The sequence below is a fragment of the Folsomia candida genome, unplaced genomic scaffold, assembly GCF_002217175.1.
Source record: "Folsomia candida strain VU population unplaced genomic scaffold, ASM221717v1 Fcan01_Sc004, whole genome shotgun sequence".
Lineage (NCBI taxonomy): Eukaryota > Metazoa > Arthropoda > Collembola > Entomobryomorpha > Isotomidae > Folsomia > Folsomia candida.
The window spans coordinates 3,564,038-3,582,128 of NW_019091196.1; the positions used below are offsets into that span (position 1 = coordinate 3,564,038).

The window sequence follows — 18,091 nt, forward strand, 5'->3', positions numbered from 1 at the left end:
TGGTGACGTGATCAAATTTTTTGCCAGGCGAGACTAGAATCACGGCGAATGTTGAATTTGCAAATTTGTTTACTGATCGCGTGACGTAATTTACGTCACGAAATTAGCACGTTATTTACGATAAACAAAGGTGAGTGAGGAGCCACACGTATCAGGTAAAATTCCTTACGGGGGGCCACGCAGAAACGATGCGGTTGTTTCACGGGGAGATTTCCCAGATAAAAAGGTCAAGGATCAAGGTCAAGGTCAGAAACAAGGTCACGCCATATCATGAGAAGGGTCAAAAATGTGGTGCCATCCTTCCCGCATGGACCCCACGATCACGCCGTGCGCCTTAAAATGATCAAGCATCGCACAACTTGAACTCATTTTGCGACAAGAAGTCAACCAGGTAACAAGACTACTCCTTCTCGATAAGTGTAATTTAAGGGAGAACAAATCCTTACAAGTTATTACAAGTTATTAATATCATCGTCTGAGGTTATCATTCTCACTACTTATCATCGTTCTCGCCAGTTATCATTTTAATTTTGTGCATCCAACATGTCGCAGTGGAGTAAAGTTCCGCAACAGTTTGGAAAGTTGGCGTGTTCCTCGAATTGTGGTATGATGGCGAATACCATGCAGAAATCGGGCGCAGGATTGGGAACGTTGGCGAATATGGGGTCAGATTTTATAAGTTTGCATTTTTTTGTAGTGGTGATTTAGTTGAAAAAACTAAAATAAAATGTGAATTGTTCTATAGGAAACCGAGCTGGGAGCCGATCGGGCGTGACCGGTGGTCATCCACGAAGGATAAAGAGTACAGTTATAGCAAAGCTATGAGCACCGCGGCGTATGCCAGGTTGGTTAAAGTGACTTTTTTATACACAAATTGTGATAGCTTAAGTGAGGGGACTAGATTTGTTGATATTGGTTAACTTTTTTAAGATTTGTAAAGAATTTTGAGTTTTTCTTTCAATTTTGAAGCATGACTTGAAGGGGAAAATATACCGAGTAGCAGTATCTGTAGTTCAAAATTTTGAGAAAAAAGAAACGCAGAAAATTAAAACAAGTGAGGAATGGAGGAGAAAATTGAGCAAATTGAGAGTCTCAATTTGCCCAATTTTCTCCTCCATTCCTTAATTTGAGACCTCTGATTTGATGGAATCGAGATTTCTTTCTCACAATGCGATGATGTGAAGTGTAACCCTCCGATTTGGCTGAAATTTTAAAATTAGGTGGTCCAAGCCAATACAACTAACGTTTCTTCAGGCAGTTTGTGCGATGGTGAGAGTTACTCAAAATATTTGAGGTCAAAGTTCAAAAAACGGCCGACTTTTTTCAGGCGGAGTGAGAAAACTCCACTTCCATTCTCTTCCCCTCGCTTTGATTTTATTCAGGCGTCTCGCTCATGCATACGCCTTCATGCTCAAGCACAAGCTTTGATGCAAAATAATAAAAAATAAACATTATTAATTATAGCTTAAAGAGCAATTAATACGCATTATACATACTTAATTTAATTTATAATTAAATAAGTGAGATTTTTACTTATTTCTAGTACAAATTTACATAAAAGTTAATTTATAAATTCGCCAACGGCAAATAAACATGGAAAAACTTAACTTGCTTTCCATTTCGAAAGCGTTGGTTATTCTAATATCCAATTATATATTAATATTTTAAATGCTCCTGTGATTCGATATTGTTGGTACTCAAGCGGATCATGGGGTGATGACGAAAAGCCCGAGTTTAAAAATGTAAGCGAAGTTTGTTTTAGAGAAAAAAATATTATTTGCGACCTGAATTGTGGCAATCCCACATTCATCAAATTCAGCTGGTGCAGTTTATCGTATTGTTTTGTGGACTTTTATGAAAATAATCATATGGTCACATGTACAATGAATAATTAATATTTTTCTATAAAAAATTAAATTTAAAATTGTTGAAATGAATTATTTTTCGGAGTGAAAATCAAAGCGAGGGGAAGAGAATGGAAGTGGAGTTTTCTCACTCCGCCTGAAAAAAGTCGGCCGTTTTTTGAACTTTGACCTCAAATATTTTGAGTAACTCTCACCATCGCACAAACTGCCTGAAGAAACGTTAGTTGTATTGGCTTGGACCACCTAATTTTAAAATTTCAGCCAAATCGGAGGGTTACACTTCACACCATCGCATTGTCAGTCAGTTCAGAAATTCTAAGGAGGGGAGCTTGCGAGGTTGATAATAACAGATCTTGGTGCCCTTTGGATATGTGGTAGGGACCCATGAGTGTACTAAAACCCTGAAGTAGTTTGACTCCATGGCCACATTTGCGCCCGCCACACCCACTCAAAAATGCCCAAAAAACGCTTTCACTCGAGTTTTCACTCACTCAAATCCACGTCAAAAATCCAATTTTACTCGGATTTTGAAATTTCTTTCACCATTATACTCCCAGATAGTTGCTTTCTTCAATCCAATATCAAACTCAATTTTATTGATGATTATTTCGCAAACATAATTTGTTTTGTTGATGACTACAACAATCCTCATTCAGAATTTTAAATTTTAAAAATACTAAAAATTTCGAAAAAATTGAGTTTGATATTGGATTGAAGAAAGCAACTATCTGGGAGTATAATGGTGAAAGAAATTTCAAAATCCGAGTAAAATTGGATTTTTGGCGTGGATTTGAGTGAGTGAAAACTGGGGTGAAAGCGTTTTTTGGACATTTTTGAGTGGGTGTGGCGGGCGCAAATGTGGCCATGGAGTCAAACTACTTCAGGGTTTTAGTACACTCATGGGTCCCTACCACATATCCAAAGGGCACCAATATCTGTTATTATCAACCTCGCAAGCTCCCCTCCTAAGTGGGGAAATTGAGATTTTGTGAGATTTTCACGTCTATCAGCAATTTATACAGAATTTACGGTAAATTAAGTGTAGGAGATTAATTATTGTGCGACAAATTGCTTTTGGTGAAGTTTGGAATATTGAGAAAATGTAAAAAATTGAGAAAATGTAGAAATTGAGACAAACTTCGAAAATTTAGAACCTGAGCCAAATTGAGAAATTTCAGAAAATTGACAAATTGAAATAAAAACCAAAGACAATTTAAAGTCCGAATTTTTGAAACTTTGCACCTAATTAAAAATCTAATCCATTAAAACGTGACAAAATTTCACCGGCTTAGAAGTATTTCAAAAATTTTTCGAAACTCGTCAAAAATTTTTCGAAACTCGTCAAAATTTTTTCACAAAATGAATCACACGTTATAAAATTGTTTTTTCTTGTATTTTCTCCAGGAAATTGGCCGGTGAGGAAGAGCTTCGCCAACAGACGCGTCCAGTCTCCGTCTCCATTGGGACCAAAGTTCCCAAACGGATTCCATCACGTGTCATTTACAATGATTTGTAATGAAAATCTCGGAAAACTAGAAGAAACTAATCGTGGCTGGCCATGATTCTAATTATGTATATTTATTTCGCAAAGCTTTTGTAAACTGTGTAACTTTTGTAAAGTTTGCAAAAAAATATGAGAGGCAGAACACGAGAACCCAAATCTTATTAATTTTGTGAATTTGCAAAAAAAAATCGCAAATTTTAATCAGTTGACAGTCGTGACCACGCTAAATACATAATTTATTGCAAAGTTTACGCGGAGGGAGGGACAAATAGTAGTAAATGAGAGGCTGGTCTTCTCTACTTAATTAAATTTGTATCGATCTACAATATTTTTTTAAAATGTATGTTTTTTGATACTCTAAACTAATTAAAAATAATTAAGATCACAATTAACTATTTAACTAATGTAAAAATTAAATAAAATGCGCAATAAATATATAAATAAATTAAAATATCGCAATTAGCAATTTATTGACGAGAAGAGTTTTCTTCAGATCTTTTAGGACGGCAAGCGGTGATGATTTGATCGAAGTGACCTTGAATGACCTTGACTAAGGGGTCGATCAAGGTCACGATGATATGCAAATGTTTACCTAATACGGTTGATTCGTGGTGGGAGCATAATTTCAAATTGGTGTCGATTTCTTCATGAACGCTACTCGTTTGGGTCGAGGGAGCAGAGATGTTTGTTAAAATTTTGCTTTTCTAAGATCCACTTATTCGTAACTGTCAAAAAATAATAGAGAATTTTTTAAAATTCGCAATTGTGCAAAAATGTGTTTGCAAATTCTTACCCCATTTCACCCCATGGACGACGGGACAGCCTGTATGTAATTTATTAGTTAATTGGTTAATTAAGTAATTTGCATAATAATTAAGTTTTAAACCATGTACCGCCATGCCACGTTCTCCTGTCCGGAGTCCCATTTCGTAATATATTGTGCCAAAATACTCCAGAACCTCGGATAGGATGCGCCGCTATGCCTGCGACAGGAAATCCCGTCTTCCCACCGACGTCGACATCAGTTAACTGTAAAGAGGATAACGGCACGATAAGGTCAATATTATTTGTGGGGGTCAAAATGGCGTATCAAATTGGCACATACATAAAACATGAATGTTGCTATTCTATCGCCATCCGCGGCTATTCGTCGTTCGTCAAGGAGCTGGGTAAAAATTAAGGAAATCAGTGTATTATTGCAACCTAGCCAGTGTTTCTTGTGGGTTTGCTATACATTTCTTGCACTGTAAAGCAAGAAATGCGGGGTGCATTGATGATAGTTTCTTGCACCCAAAACGCTGTTGCAGCCTTTGCCTTGACCTCGTTACCTACCGCGTCGAGATGTTCATCGTAGTGGTGCGAGGTCCGATAGCTGGCGACCTGATAGGCTTCACTGGTTCGTGACCCGGGTGCCGTGGAGCGCACGTTGAGCCCCGTGATGTACTCAATTTGTCGGGAAAGCCCGTCCAGAAAGGCGGCGTGGACCGCGTCGTCGTCGTAAATCCAGGTTTGCTGCGAGGTACGGACGTCACTCAGGTCGTTCAGCTGAGGTCAAAATTAACAAAAATTACAAAAAAATACTAAAATAAAATGAAAAATGCAATATCTGCAATGAATTGTTAAAATAAACGTGAATTTGACAAGTAAATTTTTGAAAATTTCACCAATTTAGCAAAAATTTAAAATTACAGCGTATAAAAGTTTTCATAATCTGAACAATTTTTCGTTGTAAATCATTTGAATCGTGAAAACGGAATTTTGCAAGTAAGCTTATAAAAATGATTTTTTGCATAAAAATAAGCCAATATTTTCTGCAACCTTTGGATCCTTGGTGTTGACGACGCGTGACCTGGTGAGTGTGGGGGTGGCCAATTTAATCAGTGTTTCGATCCGTGTGGGGCCCAGAATGTCGTAGATTTGGATGATGTATGGAGCATCGGAGAGGAGTTCGACTTTGAACGGGGCGATCCTCAGATACGCATTCTTCCTCGTCTCGTACCAGCAGAAGAGGCGAGCCTTGTCCGATTCAGACTAAATTAAAACAACGTCAAAGGTCAGGTCATGAGATTGCATGTTTAGAAATGAGATTTAAGCTATAGGGAGAGTAAAATCATTAATATACATATGGCTAAAAAAATATGTCAAATTTAATTTTGAGTGGAAAAATCAGAGATCAAACTCATTTACAGGTCACGCATCTAGAAATATTTTTAAAAGTGGAAGCTGGAGGTCAGGGGTCAAAGTTTATTCGTGGGAACGAGGTTAAGGGTCAGATCATTTTAAAATAGTCAGAAAACCATTAATAAAAGGTTAAAAATGTCACACTTTTTGCTTTGAAAGTAAGAGATCAAATTAATTTGGATAGCGTATTCGGACGAATGTGCCGATAAAAATCGTATTTATGTGAAAGTTGGAGGTCATAGGTCAAAGTTAATTTATAGAGGTCAAATCCCCCCCCCTTTGAAAGGTCATATGACCTCAATCACCTGGAGATTATTTCCTGAACACGTGCTGAGAAAGTTTCTCCTCGTGTGGCCCGAATATTCTGTCCGGTTTCGAAACGTAGCAGACTGGGCCTGATTTTTGATGGCAGCCTTGACCCGCCCGATACTCCCAGCTTTCGGTCGTTTTCGCCCATACGCTTCCCTTATCAAGTAGCTGAAACACATCTCCATCTCGTTCGTCCACTCCTTCGTGCTGCATAGGGCGTCGTGCTACATAATTCAGTAAAATAGAAAAGTTTACGATTAAATTTTGCAAACTTGAACAAAAATTAATGATTTTGACTGAAAATTTTAAATGAAAAGTGCTCAGTTTTAAGAGAATTGGCAGCACAAATTTGAACGAAAATGACTTATTTTTTTATGAAATGTATAAGTTTGAAAAATAAAAATTTTGAGTGAAAGTGAACCATCAAAATGAACAACTCAAAATGAAAATTATCGATTTTTTCATGAAAATGAAGAATCTTGAAGGACAAGTGCTAATTTTTCAACCGAAGTGTCAAATTTTCATGAAAAAATTGCCAAATTTTACACCACACCCACCCTGACGACGACTTGTTTCAACTCGTCCTCAATAAGCTGCCTGTATTCGTTGTAATCATCTTCTTCTTCGTTCAACTTTTCCAAAGCGACCTCCAGCCATTCCACTGCAAGTGCGTAATTTGGTGGTGTCTGTACCGCAGCGTAGGACCCCAAGTCGTACGCGTGTCGAAAGTCGAGGCCAACTCCAGTCTCGAGATGTTCCAGTGTTCCGTTGGCCATCTAATTATCAACAAAATAATACGGATTTTTACCAATTTCAAAATTTCTGAGGAGAATTTTTCAAAATTTCTACCTGCCACGTGTCAAGATTTGTATACTTCTGAATCCTCAAGAGTGAAAACAACGACTGATTATAATCCTCCGTCACGCTCGGGTAAATCATCCCGTTGACATTAGCAGCGTTTAAAGCGTCGACAAAATCTAAAGTAAAAAAATGGCTCAAAATTTCCGGAAATATTTTAATTTTCAAGAAATATTCCCCACCATATTCTTCCTCCTCTTCTGCCGCGATGCGCAAGGCGGGGATATCCATGGCGAAGCGACGAATTAACCTGTGCGCGATGATGGGATTCGCCACGACGGCGTAATCACGTTCTGCTTGTGTCGTCACGTCCTCCGACATCAACATGTTGACCGAACTGGCCTCGTAATCTGCTAAATATCTGAAAATGCAAAAATTGCGAAAATTTCAATTATTTTGCAAAATAATAATAATGGAATAAATTCAAGCGTTTTGTTAAAAAAATTTAAAAAAATTTGCAAAATAAATCGTCTCCAAAATCATAAAATTTCGTAATCGTGAAGTATCTGAACACATATTCTGCAGAAAAACGTCAAAATCATAATCTGCAAAGTTTCTGAGTAAAAAATAGCCAAAATTTCAATTCAAAATATAAACTGCCGTAATCTGTAGAGTATCTGAATAAAAATAAAAATTATTCTGCAGAAAAAATGTCACAAATTTTTTGACTCAATAATAATCTGCAAAGTTTCTGAGAAAAATTACAAAAAATGACAATTATTTTGCAAAATAAAACGTCACCAAAAAAATGTCGTCACTCACAACTTGACAAGTTTCAACTTCTCCTCGATGTCATCGCCGTACGCCTTCACCGCGGCGTAAACGGAGCCCTCCATCCTGGCCAGCTTTCGTATTGACCCCGCCGAGTAGAGATAATTCGGTTTATCTTGACCTGACGACCCCTCCTTGTCGTCACCCCCACCGAAGAAACGTTCCCCCGAATGTGACCAGATTGACGACACGATCGGAATCGTCGACATGTAACGTTTCCAACCCCTCCATCCAGTTGAAGAGGTGTCGCCATCGTCCTCCTCCTCCACACCGGCCTCCCCCGAAACGTCGACGACCAGAAAAAACGTGGCGACGACGACGACAAACACGGCGACGAAATGTGATGATACCAAGAACTTCATGACTTTAAAACACTTTTTGGCAAGCAATTATTAAACACAGTTAATCAACAATTAATTATTTTTTTAACCATTTAATTTAATTCTCCAGATTTACCGGCTGACCGAAAAAAATAATGTTTCTTCATTTTTTCACGCTTTTGACTTCGCAACAACACAAAAATTTTGGCAAACTTTTTCCATGCAAAATCCTGACTACCGACTTTGTTTTTATTTACTTAGGTATTTTTTGCACCGGTTGCAAAATTTGTACCTATTTTATATTTTGATAAATTTTTAACTTTTTTTGCACCGGTTTGTTATTTATTTACGAAACTATTTTTTTTCCTAGTATTTATTTAATTATTTATTTAGGTTGGCTCGACGTGGCCGGCTACATAACAAAAAATAACCCCGTCAAATAATTGTTATTCACCTTTTGGCATGTTTTGACTTACAAATTTGTTTAGCCGAGCAGTTAATGGGATAATTATACATAGACGGCAGACTGCCATTAAATATTTCTGCACAATTTTTTATGTACTGTTGTGAGGTACCAGCAAGTGCAGTATTGTAAATTATAATACAATGGAAGGGAGACGAATTTTAAATAAAAACAAAACGAAATTATTTGTCAGAAAATTGATTGATTTGTAAAATTGGATTGTATTCTAATTATTTTGCGAATATTTGCACGGAAAGAGGGTAATTTTTCCACTGACTGAGAACAGATCAGATTTAATTCATGATCACATTTCGTGAATTTGATTGTATATGTATTCGGATTATTTTGCGAATATTTGTGCACACTTTGGGAAACAAATCACGACGGAAAGAGGGTAATTTTGCAAGTGACTGAGAACGAATCAGATTTAATGCATGGATCACATTTCGTGAGCAAGTGTAATAAAAAAAGTAAATAAGTTTGCTTATCTTGCAGTTAATTGTGCTGATAAGGTGAAATTGCATCCCGGTTATGGCTGGAAAATTGCAAGGTTTGCGTTATCGTGAGGTTATCAAAGTGATGAGTGTAGAAATACAGAAATAAATGGATTTTGATATTGAAATTTATTTGTACAGAAATTTCTTACCTTTTATGGAAAATAAGTTTTCAAAAAATTGGTCTTTGCCAAAGTATTAACGTCGTTAATGAAAATTGTAGTTATTAAATATGTAAATTACACAGTTTAGATAACTTTTCACTAATTTCATTAATTTCATTTCATGCATTTCTTTTCATTAAGTAATTTACTGGGTACAAATCTATGCACAATTTTTACATATATTTTTAGTGCGATATTAACGTTTACATATTTGCAATTTTCTGTCTAAATTTCAGGATCCCAGTAATGTGTGAAGAATGGCAAGGTTTGCGTAAATCGTGACGTTATCAAATATTATATTTCAAAAAGTAAATTGGTAAAATTTAACGCCGTTTTTGACAAGTTGGATAATTAAAGATAATTTTTTACTGAATGCTATTAGATGCAAATATTAAAAGATGTTGTTGCTTCCATATGTTCTTTGTAAAAATGTAAGCATTAAAATGTTTGCATACAATTTTGCAGAAAAAAATTGCAGTTTCAACTACGAAAATTGCAAGGCTTAGGTTGTCGTGAGGTTATCATATGCATATATATTTGTAAAGGTAAATGCATTAATATTCATTTTTGCACCTAATTTTGTGTTTTTGATTTATAAAAATAATTTCAAAAACTAATTTGGTAAGTTTAACGCCGTTTATGAAAATTTTTACAATTGCACAGACATTTTAATAAAATTAGATATTTTTGCCGGAAAACAGCAAAGTTTTAACCGGGAAATTTGCAAGGTTTACATTATCGTAAGGTTATCAAATGCATATTTATAAAGATAAATGCATTTTAGCGGATTTTATGAATTTTTAACCGAATTTAAATCATTTACATTTCGGAAAAATCGGAAATCATTTACATCTCGGAAAAATGTAAATGAAAATTTTTGCATCCATTTCTACAGAAAAAGTAGTTTTAACCGTGAAAACGGCAAGGTTTACGCTATCGTGACGTTATCGAATGCATACATGGATGGATAAATGCTTTTTAACAAGTTAATATTATGAAATTTTTTTGATCAAATTTTGTGCATGATTTATGAAAATAATTTCCAAAATTAAATTACTAAAGGTTTAACGCCGTATATGACTTCAACAATTACACGGACTTTAAAGAAAATGATAGGTGTAGTTTTTCCATAACGAAAATGTAAACATGAAAATTTTTGTATGCATTTTTGCACACATTTTTGCAGAACAAATACGTTCAACGGGAAGGTTTGCGCATATCATGAGCTTATCAAATGCATATATTGCGATAAATAGATTTAACTATCAAATGTTTCCTTTGATTTGTTAATCAAAATGATTTCAAAAAGTAAATTGTTTAACGCCATTTGTGATAATTTTGGCAATTTCACAGAAGTTTTCTAAATACAGATGTTGTAAAGAAAATGGTAAATCAATAAAGTTTTTTATGGGCACTTCTGCACAATTTTTTGCAGAAAAAATTGCAAGGTTTACGTAAATCGTGAGGTTATCAAATACGTGTGTAGCGATCAATGCATGCTTAACGCATTAATATCATGAATTTTGTTCTTATTTAATTTTTGAAACAACTGAACGCAATATCTCCGAATTTGCGTTATCACGAATTTCATGCATTTTTACCATTAAATTTTTTTTTGCACAAAATTTTGTTTTAAATTTATTATCAAAATAATTTCAAAAAGTAGATTGTTAAAGGTGTAACGCCGTTTGTGATAATTATGACAATTATATGAAAGGTTTCATAAATTTAGATGTTCTAATATGTGGGTCGTAAAAATTATAAAATTTTTCTATGCATTTTTGCATACATTTTTCCGGCAAGAGTACTTTCAACTTGAAAAATTGCAAGGTTTGCGTTGTCAAAGGAAGAAGTAAAAATATAATTGTTAAAGGTTTAACACCGCATATAACAAAATTTAATTATTAAATAGCCTAATTATTTAAATCAGATAGACAATTAATTTCAAAAATTCTAATAAGAAAATAGTTAGGGAGAAACTGAATGTATCATTTCTAAAGAATACCTTAGGTAATCCCATACTTTGCGGCCCAAATATGCATTACTTTGGTAATTTATTTAGTGACCAAAGCAGTCGAGCTCCCCCTCAAAATTTGTATCATTAACGTAACAAGTCTTGATAATCAAAATAAAAAAAATCTGGGAGGGAGCTCGTTTGTCGCTTTGAGGTATGGACAAAATCTCGAGGTGGTTTTCATGAAAATCTACTCGGAAAAGTGGTCACCACGTTGCTATCTTTGTGTTGCCAACAGCAAAATCACGCACAAAAAAATATATCTCAATATAGCTTCACTTAGCCCGAACCAGGATTTATGAGTAAATAAATCATAGCAACGAAATGTAGTAATAGGGTGAAACAAGTAATTTCGCCAAAATTATGTAATCACACCCCTTGAGCTCGAGGGGGGTGGTCTGATTGACCTTAAAAGTTGATAAGATCATCCCCCTGGGGTCATATGCAGTAATATGCACATACAATGCCACAAACCGATTTCAATTATCTTGATCCGTTCTTGCGTTATCCCGCTGACAGGCAGATAAAAAGACAAGATTTTAAATACTGAGTTAAAAAAACGTAACTTGAAACTTTTTCGCGATTTAAAAATATGAAACCTTATATGCTTAAAACTGAGGTGCCGAAAAAAAACTTTGTGCGGATAACTTTTTCAACTTCGCCGTGAGGGTAGTGGCCGCGGAAACTGTGGGGAGATGATAGGGATATAGAATTACCATGAATGTCCCCATGAATGTCCCCATGATTATTATCCCCATCATCTCCTATCTTATATAAACCCCTCCCTCCCCTATCCTACAATGTTAATGTCCCCAGATGTCCCCACGCTTCCGCTGCCACTGGGTGAGGGTATTTGTTATTTCTTCGTATCGTTAGTATTCTTCTTGTCATAAAGTAAGTTACGAGATTTTGCAAGTGTTCTAAGATTTTGCCATCAGAACCAACGTACTCAGCTTACAATTTTTACGAAGCTTGGCCCCTTGTTTTTTCTTCGTGAACTATTTTACGATACTAACAATACGAAGGTATAAGGAATGCCCTTAGTATTTTTTATTGGATACGACACTTCTTTAGAAGAAAAATGAGCAATCGTATGACCGTGTATGATTTTCAGTCGGATTTATTCGCCAAGGACATGTTTCTGGATTTGGTCGCACAATGCTCACTTTTAACTTCATATTCGTTCATGAGAAGCCAGTAAGTATAACGGCAGAATTTCAGTCCTTTACGATAATTTCTGAAAATCGGTATTGGTCCCTCCGATAAAAAGCGCATGACATCCTTTACATCGCGACATTATATCTACATTAGGACAATTGTGCCGAATTTTCGAATCAGAGTTTTCGAATATGCCTTCCACGACTATTTGGAATACTCTGCATTAACGACCCCACCTGACATGTATGTGACCCCCACCGGTCCAACTTCTTTTTATCGACCCCATCTTCGAACTTGGTCGTTACATTATGCAGACATATGTTGTTACCAAATTTGGTCAAAATCGGTCAATGTTCTAAAGTGATCGAAAGACAGACAGACAGACAGACAAACAGACATGACGACACATAAAGCCATGGTTCGGGCTAAAATCTAAATATTTGATTATTTGGCTGTAAATCACCAAGTGACGATATTTAAATACTCGGAAAATTGCGAAAATAAAGGGGCCGGGGATTTTGGCTCGAAATCGTCTCTAAGGGGCCGCAAAAAAGGGGAAATTCGTATGTGTCCTTTGCGTTATCACAAATTACTACACTTTTGTCATTAAATTTTTGTTCGAATCAACGAAGTTTGAATTAGATTTATTATGAAAATAATTTCAAAAAGTTATTTGTTAAAGGTTTAACGCCGTTTGTAATAACATTGACAATTAAATAGATTTTTAAACCAATACAGATGTATTGCCATCGGGGGTGTAAAGATGTAAAACGAAGGTTTTTGCATACATTGGTAAAGGTTTAACGCCGTTTATGATAACTTTGACAATGACAGATAAGGTTCAGTAGATTTAGATATTTTTGTGCGTTCTGCTGAAATGTAAATTTTTTGTATCAAATTTTACAGAAAAATTGCAAAGTAGTTTTTAAACAGGAGAATGGCAAGTTTTACGTTATCGAGTGGATTGGATAAACGCATTATAACGCATCAATGGCATGCATTTTTTTGGATCAAATTTTTTGCTTGATTAGTGAAAATAATTTCGAAAACTAAAGTGGTGTTTATGCTTCACGTCATCGTCACGTCCTCCTCCAAGTCCGATTTTTTGATTGGTTAAAATTTTTAATTGTCGTAGTGACAATTTCGCTCAGCCAATCAGAAAATTGAATTTGGAGGACGTGACGATGACGTGAAGCATAAACGCACCTTAAGGTGTTAAAGGTTTAATGCCGTTTGTGATAACTTCAATAAATACACGGACTTTTAAAAAAAGTATAGATAAAACTGCCTGGTTATTGGCGAAAATGTAAAAATTAAAATGTTTGTACACATTTTTGCATATATTTTTTGCAGAAAAGTACTTTCAACTGGGAAAACAGCAAGGTTTACCTTATCGTGAAGTTATCGAGCGCATATATGCAGGTGCATTAAAACGCATCAATGTCATGAAATTTTTTGGACCAAGTTTTCTGTTTGATTTATGAAAATAATTTCGAAAACTAAGGAAAAACTGAATGTAACATTTCCAAATTTGCGTCATTAATAACGTACTACACTTTTATCATCAAATTTTTGTTGCACCGAATTTTGCTATAGATTTATTATGAAAATAATTTTAAAGCTAGTTGTTAAAGGTTTAACGCAGTTTGTGATAATTTTTACAATTACACACAGCCGGTAAATAAATACAGGTTTTGCATAAAGAGCATGATGAAAAAATGAAAATTTCTGCACACTATTTTTGCATCTAGGAAAATTACAAGGTTTTCGTTATCACGAGGTTATCCATAAAAGAAGCAAAAATATTTCAAGCTTCAACACCGCTTATCATAATTTTAGTTATTGAAAGGTCTACTAACTTAAATCAGATGCAACATTATTTTCTAAGTGCGACATTAAGAAAACATTTCGGGAGGTCCTGAACATGATATTTTCCAATTAGCTTCATCAAGAATCCATTTAATCATGCAATTTTTTTGCAACGAAGTTTATTTTAAATTTATTATGAAAATAATTTCAAAAAGTAAATTGTTACAGACCTTTTTTTATGCGCCCCAAGTAAAAATGAATTTTTGCATACATTTTTCCAGGAGGAGTACTTCATTCAACTTCAAAAATTGCACGGTTCATCACGAGGTTATCAAAGGAAAAGTAAAAATATAATTGTTAGAAGTTTAACGCCGCTTTTCACAAATTTAATTATTCAATAGTCTAATTACTTAAATCAGATAATTTATTCAAAATCAAAATGGCATTATGAAAATACAAAATTAGGGAGAAACTGGATTTCCAGATTTACGTTATCACGAGTTTACTAAACTTTTATCATTAAATTTTTGTTGTACTGAATTTTGTATTTGATTTATTATGAAAAATAATTTCAAAAAGTAATTTGTTTTATGAAGGTTTAACGCCGTTTGTGATAATTTTGACAGGGACATGAAAGTTTTTGTAAGTCTAGATATTTTTGTATGTGACTTGTAAAAATGGTTTTTCCGTATTGTGTAAATGTTTGCAGAAAAAGTGCTTTCAACTTGGAAAATTGCAGGGTTTACGGTACATATTTACCTCGAAGATGCTAATAAGGAACAAATTGAAAAGCCAGATTATATAAACCAAATAGAGCGTGGCGAAACTTACAATTTTTATTTATTTATTTACATACTTTACTAAATATTGTAAGTAATTAACTAAGAATTTAATGGTCACACGGTAGCGATATATGTTTCGCAAAGTTTATGCAAAGATTCTGATAGCGGATTTTATCAAATATTTATTTACATATTTTTCGTAATTTATCAAACAATTTTTATTTATATTTTACTAAATATTTTAATTAACTAATTAATTAAATAACAACTTAATAATGGTCATACGATAGCGGCATATTTTTCACGAAGTTTTTGAGAAGATTCGGATTCATACATACATACACACATTCATACATTCATTCATCATGATTCATACATAGTATCCATAATTTTGTCAACTTTTAGTTTATGCCAACTTTGTAAACTAGCTCAGATCAAGGGTCTCCTCTCCTTATTTTATTATCAAGTTTGTAAAATCCTGAGGTTATCAAATATCATATATTCTTATATTGAGATATCTAACTACATGTTAACGCATTCATATCATGAAATTTTTCTTGGTTTGGATTTATTATGAAAATAGTAAATTGCATGAAATTAGTAAAAGTAAATTACTAAAGATTTAACACCGTTTTTACAAGTTTGTGGATAAATATACAAAAGTTTTTAGATAATGTAGGTGCTTTTATCCGTATGTATATGTTACTTGCAAAAATAAATGCAAACATTAAAATTTTTTCGGACAAAATTACAAAGAAGTTTCAACTACCAAAATTGCAAGGCTTACGTTATCATGAGGTTATCAAATACATATATTTGTAAAGATAAATGCATTAATGTTCATTATATATATATAAAAAAATTTCAAAAACTAAATTGGTAAGTTTAACGCCGGTTATGAAAATTTTGACAATTGCATAGACATTTTTAATGAAATTAGATTTCTTATATGCATACATTTTTACCGAAAAATTGCAAAGTTTTAACCTAACCGGGAAATTTGCAAGGTTATCAAATACATATTTAAATATAAAGATAAATGCATTTTAACGCGTTAATATTATGAATTTTTTAACCGATTTGTTTTGGACTTATTATGAAATTAATTTCAAAAAGTAAATTTTCAAAGGGTTAACGCCGTTTATGATAACTTCGACAATTGTACATATATATTCTAAAGGATTTAGATATTCTTGTATGGAAAATGTAAATGAAAATTTTTGCATTAATTTCTACAGAAAAAAAGTTCATGGTAGTTTTAATAACCGGAAAAATGGCAAGGTTTACGTTAATCGAATGTATACATGGATGGATAAATGCATTTTAACACATTAATGCTATATATGAAATTTTTTAAATCAAATTTTGCGTATGATTTATGAAAATAATTTCGGAAATTAAACTACTAAAGGTTTAACGCCGTATATGACTTCAACAATTACGCGGACATTAAAAAAATTATAGGTGTAGTTTTTCCATAACGAAAATGTAAAAATGAAAATTTGTCTATGCATTTTTGCACACATTTTTGCAGAAAAAGTACTTTCAACTAGGGAAACGGCAAGGTTTGTACATATCGTGAGGTTATCAAATACATATATTGCGATAAAAACATTTTTTATGCCAAAATTTAATTTCAAAAAGTAAATTGTTAAAGGGGTAACGCCGTTTGTGATAATTTTGACAATTACATGAGAGGTTTCGCAAATTTAGATACGTTTAAAAGCAGCTCGTAAAAATAATAAAATTTTTCTATGCATTTTTGAATACATTTTTTCGAAAGAGAGTACTTTCAACTTGGAAAATTGCAAGGTTAACGTTATCATCACTAGGTTGTCAAAGGACAAAGTAAAAATATAATTGTTAAAGGTTTAACACCGCATATAGCAAAATTTAATTATTAAGTAGCCTAATTATTTAAATCAGATTAAAATTTTCGCAAAAATTTTTACAAAAAAAATTACAAAGTATTTTAAATTACGAAAATTGCAACGCTATCGTTATCCTCAGGTCAGTAAATACATGTGTTTGCTGAGATAAATGCATTTCAACGCATTAATATCATACAAATTTTTGGCACCGAATTTTGGGTTTCCATTATGCAAATAATGGAAAAAAGCAACTTGTTAAAGGTGTAACGCCATTTAGATAACTTTTACAGTGATGCATACGATGTAGTAAATTTAGATATTCTTGAACTTCAAACATGTAAAATCTTTGTATCAAATTTTATAGAAAAATTGCATAGTTTTAAACGGGAGAATGGTAAGGTTTATGTTATCATGATGTTATCGAGTGCATTGGATAAACGCATTAAAACGCATCAATGTCATGAAATTTTTTGCACCAAATTTTCTGTTTGATTTATTAAAATAATTTCAAAAATTAAACTGTTAGAGTTTAACTCGGTTTGGGAATCACAAATTGTGATAACTTCCGCTAGTACATGGATTTCTAAAAACGATAAAGTTTCCCGGTTATTGACGAAAATGTAAAAATGAAAATTTTTCTATCCATTTTTGCATATATTTTTGCAGAAAAAGTACTTTTAACTGGGAAAACAGAAAGTTTACGTTATCGTGACGTTATCGAATGCATACATGCAAATGCAGTATATTGCGTCAATGCCAAGAAACTTTTTGTACCAAATTTTATATTTGATTTATGAAAATAATTTCGAAAACTAGGAAGAAACTGAAAGTATCATTTCTAAATTTGCGTTATCAATAATGTACTACAATTTTATCATCAAATTTTTGTTGCACCCAATTTTCCAATTTTATACCTTCCAACGAAAATTTAGTTTATTCCAACCAAAATTAATAATGTGGCCAATAATGGAATGAGCAACGGGTTTAATTTTTGTGTCCAACGAAAATGTAAAAGCATCCGACCAAATTTTATATATCATATTAGTCTACTTTGCCTATCATATTATTGACAGCATACATAAATGAATAGATATGGGTATGGATTTCCATCATTCATCACTAACTCTCATTTCTTCCCAATTCTCATTCAACTTTTGTCAGGCCATTCCTTGTTATTTCGTAAAACAATTAACGAAAATGTCCGATTTTCAGCGACTAAATAATTATCAATCCGACTCTGAAGACTCGGTTGAATAAACCCCACAAAGAAACAAAAACGTAATCACGAATTTATTTCCAATAATTAGGAAATAAAACAATTACAGAGAGAGAGTTCCGTTAAGGCAATATTTTGGATGTATTATGAAACTTCTGCTAAATTGGTCTCGAGACAGAAACCCTGATAATCCAGACAGTAAATTGTTTCAAATTACACCATCAGTTTCAAATTTGCTGATCAAAATCATATACTTGGGCACGGGAGAAAGCAGGACTTCGATTTAAGAACCTGAGTGAAACTTCCATGCAA

General features: G+C 33.6%; 2 protein-coding genes and 1 long non-coding RNA gene across 7 annotated transcripts; 2 read left to right on the forward strand and 1 right to left on the reverse strand.

Annotated features, from left to right (window-relative positions):
- Positions 1-238: 238 nt before the first annotated feature.
- LOC110848779 lies at positions 239-3,587 on the forward strand. Of its 2 annotated transcripts, XM_035851493.1 has the most exons (4): positions 239-391; positions 553-665; positions 746-844; positions 3,270-3,587. In XM_035851493.1, the coding sequence occupies exons 2-4, from the start codon at positions 607-609 to the stop codon at positions 3,379-3,381; spliced, it is 270 nt and encodes an 89-aa protein (XP_035707386.1). In that variant the 5' UTR covers positions 239-391; positions 553-606; the 3' UTR covers positions 3,382-3,587. The 2 variants fall into 2 exon arrangements, with proteins under 2 accessions (XP_035707386.1, XP_021951789.1); XM_022096097.2 differs by having other exon boundaries at positions 314-665.
- On the reverse strand, positions 3,585-8,018 carry LOC110848382 (prolyl 4-hydroxylase subunit alpha-2). 2 transcript variants are annotated; one of them, XM_035851488.1, is made up of 12 exons: positions 7,945-7,981; positions 7,480-7,862; positions 6,900-7,078; positions 6,709-6,836; positions 6,417-6,635; positions 5,856-6,083; positions 5,188-5,400; positions 4,702-4,914; positions 4,475-4,534; positions 4,263-4,398; positions 4,163-4,192; positions 3,585-4,094 (listed from the first exon to the last, which is right to left on the reverse strand). In XM_035851488.1, exons 2-12 carry the CDS (start codon positions 7,848-7,850, stop codon positions 4,024-4,026), a joined length of 1,848 nt encoding a protein of 615 aa, XP_035707381.1. In that variant the 5' UTR covers positions 7,851-7,862; positions 7,945-7,981; the 3' UTR covers positions 3,585-4,023. The 2 variants fall into 2 exon arrangements, with proteins under 2 accessions (XP_035707381.1, XP_021951276.1); XM_022095584.2 differs by having other exon boundaries at positions 7,480-8,018.
- Positions 8,019-8,526: 508 nt separating this feature from the next.
- On the forward strand, positions 8,527-15,120 carry LOC118435490. 3 transcript variants are annotated; one of them, XR_004834800.1, is made up of 4 exons: positions 8,527-8,741; positions 9,166-9,237; positions 14,192-14,552; positions 14,620-15,120. It is a non-coding gene; the product is annotated as an uncharacterized LOC118435490 (long non-coding RNA). The 3 variants fall into 3 exon arrangements; XR_004834799.1 differs by having other exon boundaries at positions 14,192-15,120; XR_004834798.1 differs by lacking the exons at positions 14,192-14,552; positions 14,620-15,120 and having other exon boundaries at positions 9,166-9,310.
- The last annotated feature ends 2,971 nt before the right edge of the window (positions 15,121-18,091 follow it).

Coding starts and splice junctions, on each gene's coding strand:
- LOC110848779 (XM_022096097.2), top strand. CDS start 544: ATGTCGCAGTGGAGTAAAGTTCCGCAACAGTTTGGAAAGTTGGCGTGT. Junction 666..745: donor GGAACGTTGGCGAATATGGG/GTCAGATTTTAT, acceptor ATTGTTCTATAG/GAAACCGAGCTGGGAGCCGA. Junction 845..3,269: donor AGCACCGCGGCGTATGCCAG/GTTGGTTAAAGT, acceptor TATTTTCTCCAG/GAAATTGGCCGGTGAGGAAG.
- LOC110848382 (XM_022095584.2), bottom strand. CDS start 7,850: ATGAAGTTCTTGGTATCATCACATTTCGTCGCCGTGTTTGTCGTCGTC. Junction 6,837..6,899: donor AGAAGAGGAGGAAGAATATG/GTGGGGAATATT, acceptor TTTTTACTTTAG/ATTTTGTCGACGCTTTAAAC. Junction 6,084..6,416: donor TGAAACAAGTCGTCGTCAGG/GTGGGTGTGGTG, acceptor TGAATTATGTAG/CACGACGCCCTATGCAGCAC.